At 40.8% G+C, this 26,116-nt stretch overlaps 1 protein-coding gene across 3 annotated transcripts in view; it reads right to left on the bottom strand.

Moving 5' to 3' along the window:
* The window catches only part of SCRN1 (secernin 1), a 49,614-nt gene extending 23,635 nt beyond the window's left edge, over positions 1-25,979 (bottom strand). For 2 of the 3 annotated variants that reach the window (XM_007505252.3, XM_001370226.4), the window contains exons 1-3: positions 25,875-25,979; positions 21,368-21,527; positions 5,655-5,836 (exon numbers count right to left, since the gene is read on the bottom strand). In XM_007505252.3, coding sequence (XP_007505314.1) covers positions 5,655-5,836; positions 21,368-21,527; positions 25,875-25,900 — 368 coding nt within the window. In that variant the 5' untranslated portion in view covers positions 25,901-25,979. The remainder of the gene's footprint in view (positions 1-5,654; positions 5,837-21,367; positions 21,528-25,874) is intronic. The other variant, XM_056800409.1, reaches the window with a different exon arrangement.
* Between the last annotated feature and the right edge of the window lie 137 nt (positions 25,980-26,116).

Raw genomic sequence — 26,116 nt, 5'->3', positions numbered from 1 at the left:
AAAAAAAGGAAAAAGTCATACCCCAGGCTTTTGAATGCCCTTGGAGATCACTGAAGAATTAGAACCTATTTAAGCATCAATAATGATAACTAAGATTACTAACCATTAATGATAACTAATCATCAATGGCGAATACTATTGATAATAGATACTATAAGAAATAATAAGAATAGCCAGCATTTATATAGCACTCTAAAGTTTGCAAAGCACTTTACAAGTATTTTTCCATTTGGTCCTCACTCCCGCCTTGTGAGTTAAGTACTGTTAATATCCTCATTTTACAGATGAGGAAATTGAGGCAAAAAAAATTAAAAGCAAAACTTTTCTCTGAGGCACAGGCTGAGGCTGTTTTTGAACTCGGGTGTTCCCAGAACTCAATCTGCTTCATCATCTAACTGCTTCAAACAGTTAACTATGTCTGTGTCCAGTGAGTACATAACAGAATAATATATTATCTATAAAATACAGCACGGTATACATTATGTATAAATTACAATCTATTATATAAAATATGTATTTATATAAAATATACAATATATAAAATATGTTACAAATTATAATATATCATATATAAATTATAATCTGATATTGTTACATAGATATATGTGTATAGCTATATTAGTTAATAGATTAATACATTAATCTATTAATTCATCATTAACATACCAACTTAATTAAAAGAAATCCTCTCTAATACATTCATCACATCCGATTTCGTAGATGTAAGGAACTTCTAGTGAGGACACTCCCTCCACCACAGTCTTAGAGGCAATGGAGCCTGGAGGCAATAATATGTTAAGAGCTTTTCCCAGTTTCCCAGTCAGCAGGTGTCAGAGGCAGGATTTGACCTCAGATCTTCCTGACTCCAAGGGCAGTTGTCCATCTACTCTGTCCCACTATCATTCACTGGGCACATGACAGAGGAATAGGAAACACTTTTTAATTGATTGACTATAGTACTAGGCACGGCACACCTGGCACTCACTCCCAGACCAGTGGGAGTGGGGCATCATTTAACCCTTCTAAGCCTCCAGCTTCTCATCTTTAAAATGGGGGTAATGACACTAGAAGTGCCTCTTTCACAAGGTTGTTGAGGTTCAAATGTATGTGAAATACTTTGCAAGTTTTATAGTAATGTATGCATTATTTGTATTAATGATAAAATAATACATGAATATTAAACCAAATAAGGTAAATAAATATTTTAATTGCTTAATGATATGTTTAATATTAAAATAAAGTAACTCCCTGCTCTCAGTGAAAGAGAATCTCCTTTTCCGGGGCTAGTCCAGACTCCTAAAAGAATGTGATGCTCAGTCCCATCACAAGGTCAGATAATTCTCGCTGGTACATCTGAAACTTTTCTCTGAGCTTGCTTAAGAAGGCTTCGTTCCACAGCAATGATTGAAAAGGGCTGTGATACTCTTTGGAGAAGGCAGCATAAGGATAAGCTTATTGGAAAACTGACTTAAGAAACCAGCCTGTTAATTAATGTCACCTTCTCCAAAGAGGGGTGATGGGAGAAAATCGACTCCTTCTATCTAAGAGTCAGAGATTTGCAGCCTCTGTCATATGGAAGAGGGATGAGCCTGGGTCGGCTTGGCCCCAGAGGGCAGACCTCTGACTCTGGAAGGCCTCCCACGTCTTCACAGAGAAGTGGCGGTCTGGGGTGTAGAAGGAGAGGGGCACTTCTAGACACAGCCATGTGCTAATGTGTTTTGCTTGACTGTATTGTTTACAAGGTAGGGCTTTGGCTTGGGGTAGGAGGAGAGTTGATGAATAATTACAGTGAGGAAAACAAAAACAAAGAAAAGATTTTTAATGAAATGTCTTTAAAAATCCAAAGAAGTTCAGAAGGAGACACAAACCACAAGGGCAGTTTTGATATTACGAGCTTAAATTTAATATGTACTTTTCCCCTAAACTCTTATTTTCCATCTTAGAATCAATGCTTTGTATTGGTTCCAAGTCAAAAGAGCAGTAAGGGCTAAGCAATGGGGGTTAAGTGACTTGCCCAGGGTCACCTATCTAGAAAGTGTCTAAGACTAGATTTGAACCCAGGCCCTCCCGTCTCTAGGTCTGGTTCTCTAGCCACAGAGCCACCTAATTGCTTCTGTTAATATAGACTTAAAAATTATTTATGGGACAGATCATTTCAAATTATTAGCAATCCTCCTAGAAAGTGATGCTCTTTATTATTGCTTTATCCATAAAATAGCCCACACTATGGTAAAGCGAGGCACCTTACCACTCCAGGCATATTGATTTGGGACCAGAGATCACATCAACATATATGTTTATGAAGCCTTTCATGATTCTCATTTCTTGGAAAGAATTCCAAGTGATTGAAACCAAGAGCAGCCCATCATCCCCAGTGCCCTGAGTTCCTCACTCATCCTAGACTACAATCCTTACAGTGGCAGGATTAGCAAAGGATAGAAGTAAGAGCAATCAGCTTGCTGGCCCCGAAAAAGCCCATCTTTACTGAAGCATATCAGCATCAATCCTCTTGCAAAGGGCCAGAATGTGCAGAAGTATTTATAGCAACCTTTTTTGTTATAACAAAGAACCGAAAACTAGTGGGGGTGCTCAACAATTTGGGAATAGCTAAACAAGTAATGGTATAGGAATATAACAGAATAATATCCCTCAAGAAGCAACCTATGAAATGATCAGATGGATTGTTCCAGAGAAACCTAGGAAGACTGACATGAACTGATGAAGACTGAAGTGAGCAGAACCAATAGAACAATTTATACAATAACAACAACATTGTAAAGACAAGCAACTTGTAAGGCTTAAGAACTCTACTCAAAACAAAGGGTATCTACTACAATTCCAAAAGATCATTGCTGAAGCATGCTATTTATTTCCTTAAAAGGAAGTGATAGATTCAAGTGCAGATTTAGTCACAAACTTTTGCTCATGGCAAATTTGTTTTACTTGACTATGTATATTTACTACAAGATATTTTTCTTTTTTTCCCTAAATGGAGTAGGGCAGGATAGAGTAGAGAGAAAGAGAGACAGAGACAGAGAAGAGAGACGAGTGTCAGAGACAGAGAGATAGAGACAGACAAAGACAGAGAGAGCCAGTGACAGAAACAGAGATAGAGAGAAAGGAGGGAGAAAAGGGGAAGGAAGAGAGGAAGGAAGGAAGGAAGGAAGGAAGGAAGGAAGGAAGGAAGGAAGGAAGGAAGGAAGGAAGGAAGGAAGCAAGGAAGCAAGGAAGGAAGGAAGGAAGGAAGGAAGGAAGGAAGGAAGGAAGGAAGGAAGGAAGGAAGGGACACAAGTATCACTAAGGCATATAAATAAATCTAGCTCCAGTTCTGAATTAACATGGAACTGGTTTAATCTCAGCAGCTATCCCCCAAATATCATTTCTGACTTTGGTTTATTGTTCCACCCAGCATTTACTCTGGCAAATCCCCAAATATAGCATTCACAGTTCATGTTTTGGTTCTGCCAATGTGGGCAACAACAGCATCCAAGTGGCAGAAGGTGGAGATTATAGTAAGTGATCTAGGCACAGTATCATGGTAGTTCTTGCCTCCCTAAGTCCCACCATAGCATCTCACTCAGAGAAAACACTTCAAACAATCTTTCATTGCTTAAATTGTAATGAAAGAGAAAATAAGGAGGACTAACCTTGGTAACTCATCATTTATAATCTCTCATAAGGAAATGCCAAGGATTTGACAGCAGAGGTGGTGAGAATAGTGTGGCAATTGCTAGCATGTGCGCTTGAAATCTTATCTTTTTATTAAATAAGATGCTCAGCAAGAACAAGGCTGGTAACAGTACTATCTTGCCACCACTCTTCCAGAGCCCAGCATGGTTGGCACGGACTACAACAGATTTCTTTGTGTCTTCTGATTTGATAGTAATCCTTGGCCTAAATAATTTAGTGAGGGGTGTTGAAGAAGGCTGTGGTTAAAAATGTAGGTCACTGCTGGACTTCATGGGATTGACAAAAGCTATGTGACATGGATATCTTTACCTCTAAATGTAGCAATTAGGAGGGCTTCTGTCCAAACTAGGGTTGACAAACCAGATCATCAGATGCACCGTACTCCCTTTTGCAATTAAATTCATCAGTTTTGTGTCTTGATCTTTTCTAGCAGCTGTCTGCCTTGGTCTACCCAAGGTGAGACTTGGTATGAGAAATCTAAGATGACCTCATTGATTAAACTGCAACAGGTGCTACAATTGTCATTCTTGAAGGAGCAACAGGAGAAGTGTCCTTAAGGTCCCTTGAATCAATCAATCAACAAGCATTTATTTATGATGCACTTAATATATGCCAGGGACTGTGCTACTGAGGAGACTTGGGTGGGCAAGAGTAATGCCAAATTTACCTTCATGCCAAGAGTCAACAAAAAACAAACATGGAGCTCAGTGATGACTCTTTTTTCACCTGTATCTGGCTATGTGGTCTCTGACCCAGGAGACCTCAGGCCAGGCCTTTTCTATGTATCTGTAAAAAGAATGTAGCACTTTGATGCTACCACAAAGGTTTGCTATGGTATTGAGGTTTGGAGTGGAAAGGTATGACACAAACGTGTCTTGTATGGCATGCACTGAACTTGCGGTATAATGAGCCCAGGAAATGGTGCTCAGATTCCTTTGTAAAGAAACTTGGGACCCAAGAGAATGACTAATTCAGTGCACTTATTTTATTGATGAGGAAACTAAGTCTCTTACAGACAGCTTGGACTAGATAGTGTCTGGGTATCCTTCTAGCCACAGACTTTTGATCTTATATTCCTAAGGTCATAGCTAGGACCAGAAATTGGCCTCGTGCCTCTCTATCTTTAGATTATCTTATTGGATTCCTCTGATGTCATTATACTACTTCAGAGGCTGTAAAAAACTTCAGAATGTCTTTTGGATCCACCCCTTCATCTCTTGTGTGGGGTGAGAGAAGGAGAAAGGAACAAAGATTTTTGTGTGGAAGTTAGAGACACAGGATGAAAAAAGGATCAAAATTTTAGAAGTGGAAGGGATCTTAGAAGTATTTGAGTCCAACTCTACACATAGCCTCCTTCCCAATTTTACAGAGAAGGAAATTGAGGCCCAGAAAAATTAGTGATTTGCCCAAAGTGTTGTAGAAAAGGCAGAGTAATCCCCCCCCCATAACTCATCCTCCTCTGATCTTTGAATAGAGCCAGAGTTCTCTCCAAAATCCAATGCAGCATTCTTTCCATGGCACTGTTATGCCACTAGAGAATCTTGGCTAGAGTGATCCAGATCCAATTCAACAGGTTTTGAGTATTAGAGGCAAAATAGGCAACAGGAAGGAGCACCTGGCTTAAAATCATGGGAGATCAGAGTTCCAATTTACTAGCCATGAAATCATCACATGTAAGTCATTCAGTTTTCCCATCTGTAAAATGAGGGAAAGAGAAAAGGAGAACCTTTGCTGTTCTCAGATCTATATCATGCATCAAGCCTTGTATCAAGTGAGATAGCTGCAAAGTGCTCATTCCAGTTCCTGGTATATAGTAGGTACTTAATAAATAGTTATTTCCTTCCTTCCTGTGAGCATAAGGCAACAGGATTTGCATATGCATGTACCCATTTCTTTTGGGAGACAAACCCAACTATCATCCCACTTATTAGCAATCTCTTTTCTTTCATCAATTCCCCACCTACCTGACCAGATCCATCCCTAGTAAGGCTTCACTCTCAGGGGCTGGCTCTCTGGTATTGATGGCTTCATTGGCAATGCAGACCCCATGCTCATTGGCCCCCATTTCTGCCCCCCAAAGCCAGGCTGGTCTGCTGATCACAATGGCATGTGTCCTTGGAACTTGGTCAATTGCAATGTAGGTACACTAAGAAAGGAAGAAGACAAAAGAAAATTCAATACATGGACAAGAATATTCATAGCTGCGCTCTTTGTGGTAGCAAAAAACTGGAAAACGAGGGGATGCCCTTCAGTTGGGGAATGGCTGAGCACATTGTGGATATGTTGGTGATGGAATACTATTGTGCTAAAAGGAATAATAAAGTGGAGGAATTCCATGGGGACTGGAACAACCTCCAGGAAGTGATGCAGAGCGAGAGGAGCAGAACCAGGAGAACATTGTATACAGAGACTGATACATTGTGGTACAATCCAATGTGATGGACTTTGCTGCTAGTAGCAATGCAACAAGCCAGGACACTCCTGAAGGACTTACGTAAAAGAATGCTATCCACATTGAGAGGAAGAACTATGGGAGTAGAAATGCAAAACCAAAACATATGACATCACTTATCACGTGTATATATGGGTAAGTGGGGTTTGGGCCTTAAAAAAATCACTTCATGGCAAAAATGAATTATATGGAAATAGGTATCAAGTGATAACATTTGTATCACTCAATGGAATTGCTTGTCAGCTCTGGGAAGGGGAAGGAAGAGGGGAGGGAAAGAAAATGAATCATGTAAACATAGAAAAATATTTTTAAATAAATTTAAAATAAATAAATAAATATAATTGGGGGGGGAGAATGCAATTGAGTTGTAAGATTTATTAAACCTTTAATGTGTAGCCAGGTACTCTATTGGAGATCTGAAAACAAAAAAGACAATAGATTCTGCTCTCATTCTATTGGACCTGTCAGCTGCCAGAAAGGCATTTTATTTTGCTTTTAAAACTAGATCTAATTCCACCTACAATCAATCAATCAATCAATCAGTTTTTATTAAGTATCACCTATGTGTGCCCAAACCAGAGCCTTTCCTGCCTTTCCTGGTGATTCCTCACACCTACCCTGTCTGTGTAATGTTCTGCATCAATAAATGCTAACGAGCCCATCAGTCACACACACACACACACACACATGCACACGCACACGCACACACATGCACACTAGTGTATCACTCCTAGCACAGAAGCCACTCCTGCTGCCTCTCATTTTCCACAAATGTCCACTCCATGGATCTAAAACCTCTCTGGAATAACACTACAAAGAAGGGACAAAGGAGCTGGTTTCAGAAGTGAAGGGGAGCTCTCTCAACTCTTCTATAGTGATTAACCAATCCTGAATTTTATGTCTGTGAAACAAAGAAAATATGGAAGACATATAGGGTAGAAGAGTGATGAGAGAGAAATTCTTGGGGGAGGGGAAAGTGATCATAGAATGTCCTCTGTTCAGGCTCCCTCTTTCTTCTCTTCTCCCCAAACCAGAAAGCCAGAAAGAGAAGACTATGTTGGTGGCTTCTAGACATAATCCTCTCCCCAATGGGAAAACAGAATGAAGGAGCTTTGAAGGAAGGGACTAGAATGAGGTGGTTGGATAAGATCATTTCCTATAGAAGCTTAATTGATGTAAAGCAGTCACCAAGATGAGAGGATCAAAGGAATCTAGAATGAGCTTCAACCAGAGCAAAGCTGGTTTAGATTATAAATTCAGAGAAAGGTGCCAAAAATTTACAAGGATGCCACCTTACAAAGCAGAGAAAAGCTACTTTATGAGACAAAAACAAGATGGCCCCATTATGGTATGATGAAAGAGCATTGTCTCAAGAGTCAGAGAAAGGACTTGAGTTCAAATTCCAACTCTAACACCTCCTCCCCTGAGTGATCCTAGAAAAATCACTTGGGTCTCAGTTTCCTTATCTGTAAAATGAGAGTGTAAACCAGATGACCTCTGAGGTCTCGTTCTACCTCTAAATCCTAAGTTTGTATGAAATCTACAGAGAGCTTGGTATGAGATCCAACTGAGAGATGAATGTAGAGATGAACTACTCAGAGGACAAACATGGAGACGGTCATCCCCAAAGGTTTACATGTTTGTTCTGTTTAAAACAGTAGCTTCTTTTAGGTACTTTTGCCATAAACGATGCACAAGATAATATTTTAAGGACCCACAATTTCACCAGTGTGAGTACAGATCCAGGTCATGACCCTTCAATAACTTGGGAGTCAGCCTTAGAGAGTGCAGTAGAGGCATGGAGAGGACTTGTAAACCAAGATGCAAGAACCAGGGTTCCAAATGGAATGTTCCCAAGAGTTGGCAGTTTGAGCTGGCAGGAGGGACTGGATCTTGGAGTCACTCTCCCTGGAGGTTTGAAGCTGCTGAAAGACCCTGGTGAGGCTGACTTGGTTTGGGGGTTCTCTGGCTTTGGACAGTTGAAGATGACAAGGAGAAACTTGGCTTTTGAGTTGGTGGTCTATATGAGAGTTGAGCTGGCCAGGAGAAACTGAGAGACTTTTGAACTTTGTTTCTCTGGGGTTGAAGCTGAGAAAGGAGACAAGTCTGGCTGCTTTTTGTGAAGAAGAAGAAAGATCTTGAAAAGCTGTTTGTTGTCCTCCATCTCCCTAACTGTCTAAGAGTCACAGTTTGTGACTGGACTATTTCCTCAAACCCTCCTAAAAGTATCCTTGTAGTTTAGGGACATCCTCATCCCTCTCACCTCAGTTTCCCATCCTGTTATCCCAATAAACCCCTTGACTGAGAAAGCAACTAGAGTATCTTTATAGTTCACTCAGGGGGGAGGGAAGAATTGGGAGGACAGGGTGGCAGGAGGAAGAGGGTTGAAGAAGAGAGGGAGTGAAGGGGGGAGGAGGTTTAGAAAAATATACTGATCCATCAGCCATCAGCAGGGATCAGTAGGCAAGCCCCAGAGTAGTGTCCCCTGTGTACCAGCATGTCTGGGTGGCAGTATCCCTCTGTAGCATCCCTCAGTATTTCTCATTTCTAGCTCCATTTCAAGTAAGCAGCCTCAGATTTCCCTTAGCAGGTCCCCAGTCAAAGCCAGAGGACAGCAGTCATTGCAAGAAGGAACAGTTTCCCCCACAGTTTACCTCCCTATTTCAATAAGAAACAGTTTCCCTCAGTTTACTTCTTCTATTTCAAGAGTTACTCTGGCTAAAAAATGAATCTGTGGGCAGTTGACTTGGAGATGTACTTCTCCAGACCTTGCCAGTCTGGTCCTCAGATGAGGATAGCCATCATGAAGACTGTCCACAAAGCCTCCTGTTGTAGGAAATATGGGATTTTACTGCAAAGCAGGAGATCCTACAGGCCAGCATTCCAGAACTCTGAAAAGAGACAGGCAGATGGTTGAGCTGATCTTTGGAGACTGAGATCTTTCTTCAATCAATTCATCTTAGGGAAGTGGCAGAGAGAGTGGCTAACATTACACCAGTGAACGGTGAGTGTTAAACCATCGCTCCCCTTCTGATCCTGGGTGGTCCTGTATGCTGCTGATCTCTGCTGGGACTTCTGACAGTTCCAAGAGGACATCAGTTGTGAGACTTCCTTTGACCTAGTTCCTGCTCTTACAAGCCCTCCCCTAATCTTAAGTAGTAATCAAGGAATTAATGAGAATAGATTAGAAAGTTGTTAGTGGGTTTAGTACACTGACTTTGGGGTTTAAGATTAGATCTTCCAATTTCCTTTCCTTCCCTTCCCTTCCCATGTTTCCCATTCTACCCATGTATTTCACTTCCCATGTTGGGTGGACCTTCCATGACTTGGATTTCACTGGCATCACCTTCAAATTTCTTTCCTCCTCAACAAACCTTCCTAGAACTTGGACCCATCTTTCCTCACCCCCTCCAGTATATCATTATTACCTTATGATACAGTGTTGGATTAGAATGCTGAGGACTTGAGTTCAAATCTCTACCCTACCACACATCACCACTTGTGTGACCTTGGGCAAATCATTCCAATGATTCCCCTCTGGGCTTCAGTTCTCCTATTTGCAAAATGAAGGGAATATATCAAATGGCCTTCAGTTCTAAGTCTGTGGTCCTTTGATGTCTTCATTTCCAGCATCTCCAATTTTTGCAAACCTTGAAATCACAGATTCAGAGCTGGGAAGGATCTGAGAAACCATCTAGGACAACTTTTCATCTTATATGAAGGAAAGAAACCATAATTTACTAAGCACCAACTATGTACTAGGAGCCTTGCTAAGTGCTTTACAATTATCTCCTTTCCTCCTCACAATACCGATGGGAGGGAGGTACTGCTATTATCCTCATGTTATAGTTGAGGAAACTGAGGCTGACTGAGGTGAAGTGACTTGCCCAAGGTCATGTAGATGATTCCCTGACTCCACAGAAACATACTATCTTAAAGGACTGCATAAAAGTAAGATATTACTTTTCTTTCTCTCTCCAGTTTCCAAACATGCTCAGATCTACCTTGTTTTAAAATCCCTCATCTTAAAAAGCAAATCTTGATTTGACCATTCAAACTACCAACCAAATTCTCTCCTTCCTTTAAATTCAAACTTCCCAAAGCTCATCTACATCTGCCTGATTGTCTCCACTTCCTATCCAGCCATTCCCCTCTTAAATTCTTATAATCAGGATTCCACATTTCCCATTCTATTGAATCTATTATCTCAATTGTCATTATGGATTCCCTTCTGGGAAATTCCATGGTCCTTCCTTATTTGATCAATCAACAAGCATTCATTTTTTTAGAACCTTTTCTTTCTGTCTTAGAAGTGATACTAGGCATGGGTTTCAAGACAGAAGAGCAGTAAGGACTGGACAATTGGGGTTTAGTGATTTGTTGAGAGTCACACAGCTAGGACATGTCTGAGGCCAGATTTGAACCCAGGACCTTCTGTCTCCAGGTATAGTTCTCTATCTACTGAACCACTTAGCTGCTGCAATAAGCATTCATTGAGCACCTACTATGCACCAAGGATTGTGCTAAGCAATGGAAATAAAAAGAGAAATAGGAAATTCCCTGCCCTCAAGAAGCTTAAAGTTTAGGACTTCAGGGTTAATTAATTGTTTCATCACTGGGTTTGAGTCAGCTTTCATTCAATAGACACTTATGAACCACCTACTAGGTGCAATTTGACCCTGCTTGACCCATGTGATCAAGCACTTGTTTTTCTTCTGTGTTTCTTTTCCCACAGTTCTTCCTCTGGATGTGGATAGCATGGAAACCAATTCTAATGAAGTAGTTATCAAAATATTGAAAAATGAAAACAAACAAGTTCATGGCCACTATGTCAAGAACCCTTCAGAAATTGGGATATGCTGTTCCAAACTAAACAGAAGAGTGGGGAAAAGTCATGATTATGACTACTTTTATTTATAGCCTATAAAGAGCCGGGAGCTGCTCTCTTCTCTTTTTTTTTACCAAGTTCTTATTTTTGAATTTATTTTTTTAATTTTAAAATTAATTCATTTTTTTAGAATATTTTTCCATGGTGACATGATTCATGTTGTCTCCCTTCCCTCTTCCCTCCCCGCTCCCAGAGCTGACAAGCAATTCCCCTGGGGTATACATGGATTATTGCTCAAAACCTATTTCTATATTATTCATATTTTTAATAGAGTAATCTTTTAAAGCCAAAACTCTCAATCATATACCCATAGAACCAAGTGATAAATCATATGTTTTGGATGCGGAGTTGGCTGGGGAAATCTCTGTTGCTGCTCACTGGGGGGGGGGCGCTCTGATAGAAGCCAAAAGCCCCCCCCCCCACCAGAGGCAAAATGCCTCTTACTGGCAATACTTCTGACAGCCCTTTGCCATGAGGAGTTGGTGGAGGTGTTAAATTCCAGTTAGCCCATCTATCCTCGGACTGAGAGCAAGAAGAGCATGTATTATGTACGGGAGATAGTTAGCAAGGACCTGTAAGACTAGGTTTTGCAGAACTACAGAACGTCAGCACTAAAAAGGGCTTCAATGCCCATCAAGCCCAGAGTCTTTAAACTTTTCAATCATGTCCAACTCTTCATGTACCCATTTGGGGACAAAAATACTAGAGTGGTTGACCATTTCCTTCTCTGGCTCATTTTATAGATGAGGAAACCGAGGCCAACAGGGTTAAGTGACTTGCCCAGGGTCACACAGCTAGTAAGTGTCTGAAGCCAGATTTGAACTCACAAAAATGAGTCTCTCTGACTCCAGGCCTGGAACTCTATCTATTGCACCATTTCGCTGCCCACATATAGAGTATATACATACTATATTAATTGCTGCATCACTCCCAACATGGCGACAGGGCTTCCATTTCATCTTTCGCAAGGTACGTTGTTCAGTCCCACCAAAATGGTCAAACTGTGTTGCTAGCCTACAGCCATGCCCATCTAGGGTCTCACAAAGAGCATGGAGGCAAGAAGGAGCCTGGGATGCCAAAGGCTGCACCACACCCAAAGGATGTATAACTCTAGGCAGGGTGGCCTCTCCTCCCTCCAGCAAGTTTCGCTGTTTGCTGCATTCTGTAGTAAAAGGCATCGTCCAACCTGCTGCCTGGCAGCACTTTATAGCTCTCAGCCTTAAGGAACCTGGCTTTGAAATACCTAGATCGGTAAGACAACAGTCATTTCTGGACCTAAGTTACAGTTCGCCCATTTTAATTTCCACGCATGGATATAATGACACCCTAAGACAAAACATAAATTAATGTCTTCTTTTTAAAAAAGCATTCAAGAGGGTCAGCTAGGTGACTCAGTGGATTGAGAGCTAGGCTTGAAAGAGGAAGTCCTGGGTTCAAATTTGGTCTCAGACACCTTCTATCTGGATAACCTTACCACTCTTCTGCTTTGGAACCAATACAGAGTATTGATTCTAAGGCAGAAAGTAAAGGATTCGAAATCATTAGAGAAATGATTCAGGATTCTTTTTTGGTAAATAATTGGAGGGGGGGGTCTAAATTATATGATGTGACTTTGATAGGAGATGGTAAAGTAAAGAGGTTCATAGGTCTAGAATTAGAGGCCCACCTAATGACCAGCCCTAAAAAGAAATAATTAAGATATCACAACATAAAGAATAAAATCACACAGAAAACCACTGACTAGCTGCATGGCCTTGGGGAGGTCACTTTCTGGGAGTTGATTTCCTCATCTCCAAAATGGCTAATCAACTCCAAGATTATCTCTGAATTTTCTTCAAGCTTAGGAGCTCACAAACACACTGGAGAATGGAGAAGCAAAGGGATGGAAAAAAGCTGGAAAATAAGATGTGCCAAGGTCATGGAGTCCAACAGGAGTGAGAAAGACAAAAGCAAATTCTTCTAGAGGAAGTCCTGTATTATTTCATGGGATCTTATCAAACCCAACCTTCCCCTTACACATTCCAGTAGCCAATACTCCTGGACACTGTCCAATGAAAAGGGGAATGGAGATGTCAGGACAATAGATTTGTTTAATGAATGAAAAACCACCTGTTGTGTCATTCCTACTGTACTTGGATGGGTGAAGAAAATCCTGGCACTGCCAACAAGGCCATTATGCAATAGTCTGATGAGTCTGGTAGAAGGAACAATGACAGGACACAGAGGATGTTACAGAAAAGATGGTGGAGGGGGCAGCTGGGTGTCTCAGTGTATTGAAAGCCAAGCCTAGAGATGGGAGATCCTAGGTTCATATCTGACCCCAGACCCTTTCTAGCTGTGTGACCCTGGGTAAGTCACTCAATCCCCATTGCCTAGTCCTTCTAGCTCTTCTGCATTGGAACCAATACATAGTATTGATTCTAAGATGGAAGGTAAGGGTTTAAAAAAAAAGAAGGTGAAGGGGCAGCTAGATTGTCCAGTGGATAGAGAGCCAAGCCTGAAAATGGGAGGTCCTGAGTTCATATCCGAACTAGGATACTTCCTAGCTGTGTGACTCTGGGCAATTGACTTAACCCCTCTTGCCTGGCCCTTACTGCTCTTCTGCCTTGGAACTGATACTTAGTATTAAGGAAGGAAGGAAGGAAGGGAGGGAGGAAGGAAGGGAGGGAAAGAAGGAAGGAAGGAAGGAAGGAAGGAAGGAAGGAAGGAAGGAAGGAAGGAAGGAAGGAAGGAAGGAAGGAAGGAAGGAAGGAAGGAAGCAAGGAAGCAAGGAAGCAAGGAAGCAAGGAAGCAAGGAAGCAAGGAAGCAAGGAAGGTAGGAGGAGAAAGGGAAAGAGAGAAGGGGAGGAAGAAAGAGAGAAAGAATTGGGTTTCCCTCCTTATTGCAGATGATCAAGCAACAACTAGATGAGCTCTGCTTAGCTCTCCACTTAAGGAAGGTTGTAGCTTATAGGTTCTATGAATGGAAACCATTGTTATCAGATTAGGCCTGATGGTTTTGAAGCCATCATGACAATTCTCCCTAAGGAAGCAGTAAGCTTCTAGAACATATTCATAGAAAAATACTGTCAATAACGTTTTTCAAAAGTTGGTACGGCTATGTCCCCAAATGATATTTTGTCTACCCTTGCTTGGTTTTTTTCTCCCTAATAAAATATCTTGCCCTGCGCCAGGGAGACCACCTACAATGACAGCAGGAGAGCCCCACTCCCAGAAGGGCACTTTGGAGTAAACTCTCCCTCTGGGTGGGAGAATCCCTTCCAATCGGAACAACTTCTTGCTGAGTAGACCTGTGTCTTGGTTCTCCCCAAAGCAGTGCTTATGAGAGTTAAATTCTATGTAGTGTGAGTGCCTGAACTGTATTGTGAGGTTCCCTTCTCTCTCTTCCTCATTGTGTATAATAAAGCTTATTGCTGAACTGGTTCCCATTGTTTTACATATTATTCTCAGTGCCTGAACCCATTAAAGAGTTGTTTGCTCCCCAAATCTCTGGCTAGCCCACAGGTCTTTCCTTGGGCATCCACTGACTTATCCTATTGCCAGCTGCACTTATTCTGTGGAGTAGGGCATTATGTGTCCATTTGTAGAAAACAAGGGTCAATAGGGGGACCCTAAATCCACCCAGGAAGGTCCCCTGTATGCCAAAGGATTGTCACAATAACACTGTATAATGCTTTAACAATTATATATTAATAAAAACAATAGCTAACATTGATATAGCACTTATTATGTGCCAGGCACTGTCCTGAGTGTTTTACAATTATTACCTCATTTGATCCTCACAATAACCCGTGGGAAGTAGGTGCTACTATGATCCCCATTTTATAGATGAGAAGGGCAAGGAAGATGGAGGAGTCCAGGAAGGAACATAGATGAGCTGAGGAGAAACTGCCAGATCACCTCACTTCTCTTTGGGAGCTTTCCTGGAGTGGCTGGTCTGAGAGAAACCTCTGAGACAGAAGACCTTTCTGAGCACTGACCACCTCTCAGTGAACCCAAACCCCCTTGGATTCAGCTGAAGATAAAGGAGTGGATGGTGTAATAGATAGATATATCTGAGGGTGTAATTGATTGATACAGGATAACTAATGGATCAAGTTCTCCTACCCTCCTCCTGGTTTCCTCTCTCTCTTCAGAAGCCTTTCAGCTTCCCCCTCCCCCCTTTCTTCACTCACTCAGTGTGAGCTATGAGATTTCAGAGGAAATACTCTTTTCTCTTCTTTTCTCAGCAAGGGTTTATTTGGGGAAGACAGGACAAGGATGGAGGATAAGGTAAGAGAGATAGGATATCCCTATTCTCTACAGGGAGCCTTGGTTTGGAGGATATTGGGAGAAATACCAATCTAGTCACTCTTGTGAAACAGAGTCAGTCAAAGAGATATGAGGACAACTATCTTTCTTCTTTCTTCTTTTTTCCAATCTGCCAGGTCACCTCCAACTTTGATTAATTCAAGTCTCAGAAATATAACTAGCTTCCTTCTTTCTCCACCTCAGCCAAAAACCCAGAAGCCAAAAGCCCAGTCCAGAAGCCCAGTTCAGTCGTTGGCTTGACCCCAACTGTCTTTCCCAGTAACATTCCAAAATGGAATTCTCATTTGACTGACAGATGATGTCCTTTGCATGCTGTAAACCTTAAAATTTCTTAGACTTATAAATGTTGGAAATTTCACCATTGGGAAATTTCATACTTGAAAAATTTCCTATTGATAGTCTATTGGAATGTGAACCCCATTGGCATGGGAGGGTCATTCTCCTCCCTTCTTAAGATTACTTTAGGACAGAAACCTTTTGCTGAACAATGGAAAGGGCTTTGACCTATGCTTAAGCACAGAACAGGAATTTCTTTGAGTCATGATTGATTTTAGAATTGATACAATAGAGATACTTGGAATGACAGAACCAGGTCTTGGAAAATACAATTTCCACCCCACTCAGTCCTAACAGGATTTAGGAAGGGCTGCAGCATAGATCAAAATTTAATTATTCCAATCTCTACCCTACTCAGGGTAACAGGATTTAGGAAGGGCTGTAGCAAAGGATCAAAGATTTAATTATTTGAGAATATGACCTTCAACAGACATGTGCAAAGCCACAGACCTCTGGGCGGTCCTGGGTTAAGCTAGAGCCACCATTGGCACAGGGAAAATAATGGACAGTGATTGGTAGATGTGAGGACTGAGGGGAGGGAACTTGGATGGTTTCCTTAAAGATAGAGGGGTCTGAGGACTGAGGTGGTTGGTGGGAGAGTTTTGGCTCTGAGTGGTTGGAGAGGTGCTCTGAGAAGCTTGCTCTGAAGGAAGCTGGAGGTGGAGGCCCCTGAGAAGGTTTCTCCATTTTGGTCACGTGAGTAATAGGGACTGATCTCCTTTCTTTGCCCCAGCTATCTAAGGGCTTGGGCCTTTTGGCCCAGCCTAACAGAGGGGGTATTTAAGCCCTATTCCCTTCTCTCCCCTTTCTCTCTCTCTCTCTCTCCCTCTCTCTCTATATCTCTAATTCCTTTCTTCATCCTGTTTGTAATTAAACTCCATAAAAGGTTGACTGCTGACTTGAGTTTTCATTTAGGAATTACATAGCTGAATTCCTTGGCGACCTTAAATTAATATATATCAGTCTTTTTTTTTAAACATTATTTTATTTGGTCGTTTTCACACATTATTCACTGGAAACAAAGATCATTTTCTTTTCCTCCCCTCCCCCCCCCCCCCCGCCTTTCCCTCTCCCATAGCCGACGCATGATTCCACTGGTTATCACATGTGTTCTTGACTCGAATCCATTTCCCTGTTGTTGGAATTTGCATTAGTATATCAGTCTTTCAAAGTGATTTCCTTGTCACAATGCATGCCTTATAAATTCTTTCCTTTACAACGAGACTTTGTTAGAAAGTCATTCACCCAAAAAAGAATTCTTTCCATTCCCAAAAATTTGTCCTACAAACTTCAAGCCACAATTAGGGTAAATAGAAGTAAGGACAGATCTCACAACTGACCAAGGAGGGTCAGCTATTAGCTCAGAGGGATGTCCCAGTTCCCACTTCCCCACTCTCCCTGTCTTGTGTGTCCCTTGGAATAAAAGAGTTATTCCTCTTAGATGCCTGCCTCATAATATCAAGGAGGGGAAGTGAAGGTTGGGGGGAGAACTATACCTTTTTCCTCAAGGTGGGGAGAACCAGCTCCAGTCTTTAACCTCTATACTCAAACCAGTCTCTAAGGAACCTATTCTGTCCTTCTAAAAGACGACTTGTGTTGTCTTCCCTAGGGGAAGAGAGGAGAAGACCAATCTCTCCCTGCTCTCCATCTCTGACTATTTCATACCTCTCTCTCTCTAGTCCCCAAAGTAAACATAGGTGACCACAATCTGGTCATCTATTACACCTGGCATTCTACCATGATAGAGTAGATCTATTATCTACTATTCTCTTTGTAATCCTATGTGTTTCATTGTATGCATTTAAAAACATGAACCTGGGAAGAGCTCAGCAGGCAGCAAGTGGAGTCCATGACACCAAAAAAGGGTTCAGAACCAGAGGATAAGGTCGGATTCCATAAGGCTTGAACCCATGCATGCAAAATGTACTGAAGTTCTTAGACTGTGGGAGTAGAAACACCAAAGAAAAACAACTGCTTGATCACATGGGTTGATGGGGATATGATTGGGAATGTAGACTCTAATGATCACCCTAGTGCAAACATCAGCAGCGTGGAAACAGGTTCTCATCAAGGGCACATGTAAAACCCAGTGGAATTGTGCATTGGCTATGGGGGGGTGGGAGGAGGGAAGGGAAAGAACATGATTCTTGTAACCATGGAAAAATATTCTAAATTAACTAATTAAATAATTTTTAATGTGCTGAAGTTCTTAGAGTTCTCTCTAACCCAACATGTTCCCAGTGTTGGAAATCTGTATTTATTTGTGGTTATGAGGTTGGGTCTGACCATCTTGAGATCTCCATGACAACACAAATGGAGAAGGGAAGTCAATTCAGCCTGAGGCACCAGAAGTCCAATTTATCTGTTAGGGTGAAAGGGTACCTAGGCCAGAGGGCCCTTCTGAACTTCTGGCTTGTTTTCTGGCTAGAGGAAGCCAGAGGCAAAAGATAAGGCTACTGTGTTCCTTAAAACAGACCCAACCTGCAGTTACAAGAAGTGTGACTAAATTGGTTATTACCCTACAACAGGCTGGATTTTAAGGCAGGATTCCAAACCCCAATGTATCAATGAATAAATAAATGCATTGGGACAGATGTCACACATGAACAAGGCAGACAAAACATACATGCCTCTTAGAGGCTTTTTGTTGTTCAGTCATTTCTGTCATGATTGACTCTTCATGACCCCATTTGGGGTTTTCTTGGCAAAGATACTGGAGTGGTTTGCTGTTTACTCTTCTGGTTCATTTTCCAGCTGAGGAAACTGAGGCCAATAGGGTGAAGTGACTTGCCCAAAGGTTGGCCCGTTAGTATCTGAGGCAAGATTTGAACTTAAAGTCTTCCTTCCTGTCTCCATACCCATTGTGCCACTTAGCCAGCCCTCTTAGAGGTTTACAGATGTCTAATAATAATAAAAAGATTCTGCCAAATTATGAGCCTAAAAAGGGATTCCCATTTTGAGAGCTGGAAGGGCCTCCTCTATTCCAACTCTATAATTTTACAGAGGAGAAAACTGAGGTCCAAAAAAATTAAGAGACAAGGTTACAGAGGTATTGGGCATCAGAAGTGGGATCTGAACCCAAGACTTCTCTCTCCAGAATCAGGAGTCTTTCCATAAGAGTAGATGGGAGCCTTCCAGCCTCAGCTAAAGTGTCATCCTTTACAACAGACTCTTCCCAGCCTCCTTAATGACCTTAATGCTTCCCTCTAAGATGATGCCCAATGGATCCCATCCTCTTCTGGTCTGTACATCACTGTTTGTCTGTTGTCTCCCCCATTATATAGGGGGCTCCTTAGGGGCAGGAACTATGTATTTGCTTTTCTTCATAATTCCAAGGCTTAGCACAATGACTGGCACACAGAAGGCACTTAATAAATTCTTGTAGACAATTGAAATATCAGATATTATTGTGATTTTTAAAATTAATATTATCACTTATGAAGGGCAATATTTATGGAAAACAGACCATAGTGGGTATCCTTTTCAGTTCCAGTGGTTAAAGGAACAACCAAAGAGAGAACTTATAAAATATCAAATATTTACTCTTTGCAGTTATAAAAATAACCTCATGCATCTTGAGAAGGGGGGATGACTTAAGTTGTGGTTTTTCTAAACCGTGTAATAAAGAACAGGATTATACAGGAACAGGCTTTTACTACTTCCCCAAGGGTTACTGTCAGTCTAATTATACACTCTGACAGTTTTACCCCAAACAGCAAAGGTCCTTTCTCAGAAATTTCTTATAAACATCTCATTCAATTGTAAATGGTCTTATAAACAGTAGGTGCCTAATAAGTGCTGGGAGACTGACTGATTCTAAATGGTCCCTTCTAACCCTAAGCTTATGGCCACTGAATCAACCAAAGGCTGGTTCATTTGTCATTCACTGTTGAATCATTTCAGTCATGTGTGACTCCTCATGATCCCATTTGAGGTTTTCCCGGCAAAGATACTGGAGTGGTTTGCTGTTTACTATTCTGGTTCATTTTCCAGCTGAGGAAATTGAGGCAAACAGGGTTAAATGAGTTGTCCAGGGCCACACAGCTATTTGTCTTAGGCCAGATTTGAACTCAGGAAGATGAGTCTTTCTGACTCAGGTCTAGATCTGTATCCACTGCACCAGCCACTGAACTGTTCATTTTGGCCAAAGAAATTTTTTTCTCAAGAATTCTTCCCTCCATTGTAAGCCCATATCATTTTGTTAAGTTACCTCTCAACACTCTACTTATCCCCCAGAAGGCCCTTTGGGGGTGCTTGCATCTGAGGGAGCAGACCCACCCTCACTTGGACTAAACTGAGAAGGAATGTGGACCTCAGAAAAAGAAGGCTGGGGAAGACCACAATCGCTTTGCTCTTTGCTTTCTCCTTATGTGGAATAGACCTTTCAGGGGCTACTATGGTATTTGGGGGGGGGGGATTCGTGCTCAGGGCACAAAATCAAGGAAAATGAGTATAAAGCAGAAGTCTTCATTTCTCCCACCAGACTGAAAACCAGGAGCTGTCCCAGGTCCTTCCTAAAACCCCATGGAAGTTTTAGAGAAATATTTGGCTGTGATATCCATCAGTCAATAAACATTTAGTAAGTGCTTAGGAGGTAACAGGCTCTGTGCTGAGTGTTGGGAATGTGAAGAAGACAAAAGATAGCCCTGGTCCTCAGGGAACTTAGAATCTAATGGTGAGAAACAAATCAGATGGGACTAAGCCAAGACCTTAATGCCACTTACTCAAGTCACTGAACTAGAGAGAAAAGGAGAGGCAGTAGAAGGAAACACTCCGCTTGGAGTCACAGGACCTGAGTTCAAATCCTGGCATTGCCCTGTGTGACCTTGAGAATCACAGCCTCTCCGGTTCTTCCCCTATAAATGAAAGGGTTGGACAGGAAGGCCTCCAAAGACCCTGATAGTTCTAGTCCTAGTCTTCAATGACATTGTAAGGGTGATGGGATCCAAGCATTTCTACTCCATGTAGAATAATGAAAATAATCCACCAGGTCCAGGTGACAGCCTCTCCACCTCCTTCTTCCTGCTGGGGTTCCAAATTCACTTTTCTAAGGCCCAAGGACATCTCCTGACCCCTCTAGAGATCAAAGTCCAGTTGAATCATTCTCTCCAGTGAATGATCTGGAGGAACTTTTTGGCAGCTCCAGAATTCAAGGCCAAGGCTCTCCTGAATCAAAGTCCCTTGTACTCAAGGGGATTTATTTCTCCTAAAACTAACAACAGAAACTTTCCCTTAGATGCCTAATGTTTCATTGAGTCTTTTTGCATTCCTCTTGAAGACACCTAGGAGCGACACAAGGACATATTGACTATTTTTTAAACCCTCACCTTCTGTCTCAGAGTCAATACTATATATTGGTTCCAAGGCAGAAGAGTGGTAAGGGCTAGGCAATGGGGGTTAAGTGACTTACCCAGGGTCACACAGCTGGGAAGTGTCTGAGGTTAGATTTGAACTCAAGAATTCTCATCTCTAGTCTGGAATTTCTACCCCACCTGGTTGGCCCTTAGCTACTACCTTTTTAATGCCAAAATCAAGAGAAATAGCACCAAATAGAGCCCAAATAGATGACAGCTCAGACTAGCATGCACACTTCCAAGAAAGAACATCAGTGTGGCATGAGCTGAGTCAGCACAGAGGGAAGGGAGGCAGAAAGCTAAAAAGGCCTAAAGCACAGCTTCCACATAGCTCACCTCCACTTTGCTGTCAGGTTCATGGTCAGCAGCTGCAATATATACAACCTCCTGGACTTCATCTCTGGGCCGTGCTGAATTCTTCCCGAACACCACCAGCCCATCCTTGGCCCGAGGAGGGAAGGCCACAAAGCAGTAGCTGGGAGGAGCCACAGACATCCTGAAAAGATAATATCACGTGCATCAGATGGAGCTGTGCCAAATACAGAACATGCTATCAGCACACTGGTTTCCCCCTAATATTTCATCCAACAAGATAATCTTACTATTGAACTATATTCACCATCAATCATGAAGAAATCCCAGTTGGAACAAATTAAATAATCCCCAGAAGAAAACTAAATTAGAGATACTAAAAATTAAGGGAGAAATTAATAAAATCAAAAGTGAAAGAACTATTGAACTAATAAATAAGACTAGAAGCTGGTATTTTGGGGAAAAAAAACAAACAAAATAAACAAAGTACTGGTCAATCTAATTAAAAAAAGGAAAGAAGAAAACCAAATTAACAGTATCATAGATGAAAAGGGAGACTTCACCTCCAATGAAGAGGAAATTAAGGCAATCATTAAAAACTATTTTGCCCAACTATATGACAATAAATACGCCAATATAGGTGATATGGATGAATATTTACAAAAATATAAATTGCCTAGATTAACAGAAGAAGAAATAGAATTCTTAAATAATCCCATATCAGAAAAAGAAATTGGACAAGCCATCAAAGCACATCAAAGAACAAAGTTCATGGAAAAAATCCCCAGGGCCTGATGGATTCACAAGTGAATTCTATCAGACATTCAAAGAACAGCTAACCCCAATACTATACAAACTATTTGACATAATAAGCAAAGAAGGAGTTCTACCAAATTCCTTTTATGACACAAATATGGTACTGATTCCAAAGTCAGGCAGGTCAAAAACAAAGAAACGATAGATCAATCTCCTTAATGAACATAGATGTAAAAATCTTAAATAGGATACTAGCAAAAAGACTCCAGCAAGTGATTACAAGGGTTATTCACCATGACCAGTAGGATTCATACCAGGAATGCAAGGATGGTTCAATATCAGGAAAACCATTCACATAATTGACCATATTAACAAGCAAACCAACAAAAATCACGTGATTATCTCAATAGATGCAGGAAAAGCCTTTGACAAAATACAACACTCATTCCTACTGAAAACACTAGAAAGCGTAGGAATAGAAGGGTCTTTCCTAAAAATAATAAACAGTATTTATCTAAAACCATCAGCCAACATCATCTGCAATGGGGATAAACTAGAAGCCTTTCCAATAAGATCAGGAGTGAAACAAGGATGCCCATTATCACTGCTATTATTTAACATTGTACTAGAAACACTAGCAGTAGCAATTAGAGAAGAAAAAGAAATTGAAGGTATTAAAATTGGCAATGAGAAGACCAAGCTATCACTCTTTTCGTATGATATGATGGTCTACTTAAGGAATCCTAGAGAATCAAGCAAAAAGCTAGTGGAAATAATCAACAACTTTAGCAAAGTTGCAGGATACAAAATAAACCCACATAAGTCATCAGCATTTCTATATATCTCCAACACATCTCAGCAGCAAGAATTAGAAAGAGAAATTCCATTTAAAATAACCCTAGACAATATAAAATACTTAGGAATCTATCTGCCAAGACAAACACAGGAACTATATGAACACAACTACAAAACACTTTCCACACAATTAAAACTAGATCTAAACAATTGGAAAAACATTAACTGCTCATGGATAGGACAAGCTAACATAATAAAAATGACCTTCCTACCCAAACTTATTTACTTATTTAGTGCCATACCCATCAAACTACCAAAAAACTTTTTTACTGAATTAGAAAAAAACCATAACAAAGTTCATTTGGAAGAACAAAAGATCAAGGATATCCAGGGAAATCATGAAAAAAACACAAAGGAAGGCAACCTTGCAGTACCAGATCTCAAACTATACTATACAGCAATTGTCATCAAAACAATATGGTACTGACTAAGAGACAGAAAGGAGGATCAGTGGAATAGACTTGGGGTAAGTGACCTCAACAAGACAGTCTACGACAAGCCCAAAGATCTCAGCTTTGGAGACAAAAATCCATTGTTTGATAAAAACTGCTGGGAAAATTGGAAGACAGTGTGGAAGAGATTAGGTTTGGATCAACACCTCACACCCTACACCAAGATAAACTTAGAATGGGTGAATGACTTGAACATAAAGAAGGAAACTACAAGTAAATTAGGTGAACACAGAATAGTATACATATCATACCTTTGGGAAAGAAAAGATTTTTAAACCAAGCAAGACTTAGAAAGAGTCACAAAATGTAAAATAAATAATTTTGATTATGTCAAATTAAAAAGGTTTTATACAAACAAAACCAATGTAACCAAAATTAGAAGGGAAGCAACAAATTGGGAAACAATCTTTATAACAAAAACCTCTGACAAAGGTCTAATTACTCAAATTTATAAAGAGCTAAGCCAATTGTACAAAAAAATCAAGCCATTCTCCAGTTGATAAATGGGCAAGGGACATGAACAGGCAGTTTTCAGCCAAAGGAATCAAAACTATTAATAAGCACATGGAAAAAGTGCTCTACATCTCTTATAATCAGAGAGATGCAAATCAAAACAACTCTGAGGTATCACCTCACACCTAGCAGATTGGCTAACATGACAGCTATGGAAAGTAATGAATGCTGGAGGGGATGTGGCAAAGTAGGGACATTAATTCATTGCTGGTGGAGTTGTGAATTGATCCAACCATTCTGGAGGGCAATTTGGAACTATGCCCAAAGGGCGATAAAAGACTGTCTGCCCTTTGATCCAGCCATAGCACTGCTGGGTTTGTACCCCAGAGAGATAATAAGGAAAAGAACTTATACAAGAATATTTATAGCTGCATTCTTTGTGGTGGCAAAAAATTGGGAAATGAAGGGATGCCCTTCAATTGGGGAATGGCTGAACAAATTGTGGTATATGTTGTTGAAGGAATACTATTGTGCTCAAAGGAATAATAAAGTGGAGGGATTCCATGGGAACTGGAACAACCTCCAGGAAGTGATGCAGAGTGAAAGGAGCAGAACCAGGAGAACATTGTACACAGAGACTGATACACTGAGGTATAATCAAATGTAATGGACTTCTCCATTAGTGGCAATGCAATGATCCAGAACAATTCAGAGGGACTTATGAGAAAGAACACTATCCACATTCAGAGGAAAAACTGTGGGAGTAGAAACACCAAAGAAAAACAACTGCTTGATTACATGGGTCGAGGGGATATGATTGGGGATGTAGACTCTAAATGAACATCCTAATGCAAACACCAACAATATGGAAATAGGTTCTGATCAAGGACACATGTGGAATTGCACGTGGGCTACAGGAAGGGTGGGAGTAGGGGATGGAGGGATAGAATACGATTCTTGTAACCAAGGAATAATGTTCTAAATTGACTAAATAAAATTAAAAAAAAAAAAAGAAATCCTAGCTGGCAAGCAAGTTTGTAATATCAGGAGTAGAGCTGTGGCAAAAACAGACTTGTCAGTTTTAAGTAATATCACTGAGTCCTCCTTGGGGCTAAACAAGTCAAGTAATTCATTAAAATGCATTTGTCAAGCACCTACTAGGTGCCAGGCCCTGTGGATACAAAAACAAAGGTGAAATGGGCCCTGGGAGCTTACATTCTATCAGAATTTATAACATGGATAGATAGGTGAAGAGAGAGACAGAGACAGAGACAGACAAAGACAGGGAGAGAGAAGAGAAGGAAGAGAGAGAGAAAGAGAGAGAGAGAGAGAGAGAGAGAGAGAGAGAGAGAGAGAGAGAGAGAGAGAGAGAGAGAGGAAGGGAGTGAAGGAAAGAGAGAAAAATAGGTATGAATAGATAGATGGATAGATGATGGAGAGAGAGAGAACAGGTATGAAAATAGATGAATAGATGATGGATGGATGGATAAACAGATTGATGGATAGATAGGTAGATAAATAGAGGGATGAATAGATGATGGATGAAAAGATGGATGGATGCATAAACAGATAAATGGAAAGATGGCTAGATACACAGATGAATAGATAATATAGATGGCTGAATGACTAGATGGATGGATGCATACATGGATGGTAGATGGATAATAGATGAATAGATAAATAAGTGGATAGATAGATGAATGTATTAATAGATGGGTAGGTAGGTGAATAGACAGAGATGGATGTATAGACAGACATGAATAGATATTAGATGGATAGATGAATAGATGAATGAATGCACTGAGGGATGAATGGTATATGGATAATAGATGGACAGCTAAAAAGTTGGATAAATTGATGACTAGATAGATGAGTAGGCAGAATGACTATATAAAAATAAATACAAATAATTACAAAATAATTCAATACAAGAATGACAGCAGACATCAAAAGCAGCTAAAAGTACAATAGTAAAAGGGTAAATAGGAAAAGGACAAAAAAATGCAATCTGTCACCTCATAGGAAAGCAGCAAAATTCCATTTGGTTATGTCCCAAACCCCACCCGCAGGGCTGGCAGGGTTCCAGGCCACCATATGGCTAAAATGGAGGGAGCAAGGAGAGACCAATGAGAAGTAGAAAAATTATCTTTTTGAATTTTACTTCAGTTCTGCAACAATCAAAATGATCCCCACACAAGGGTCACTCTACACCCCTGACTGGACTTCTGCTCCAACTGAGGGCATCTATCTGGCCAAC

Source organism: Monodelphis domestica, chromosome 5 (assembly GCF_027887165.1).
Source record: "Monodelphis domestica isolate mMonDom1 chromosome 5, mMonDom1.pri, whole genome shotgun sequence".
Lineage (NCBI taxonomy): Eukaryota > Metazoa > Chordata > Mammalia > Didelphimorphia > Didelphidae > Monodelphis > Monodelphis domestica.
This window is presented reverse-complemented; position numbering and strand designations above follow the sequence as displayed.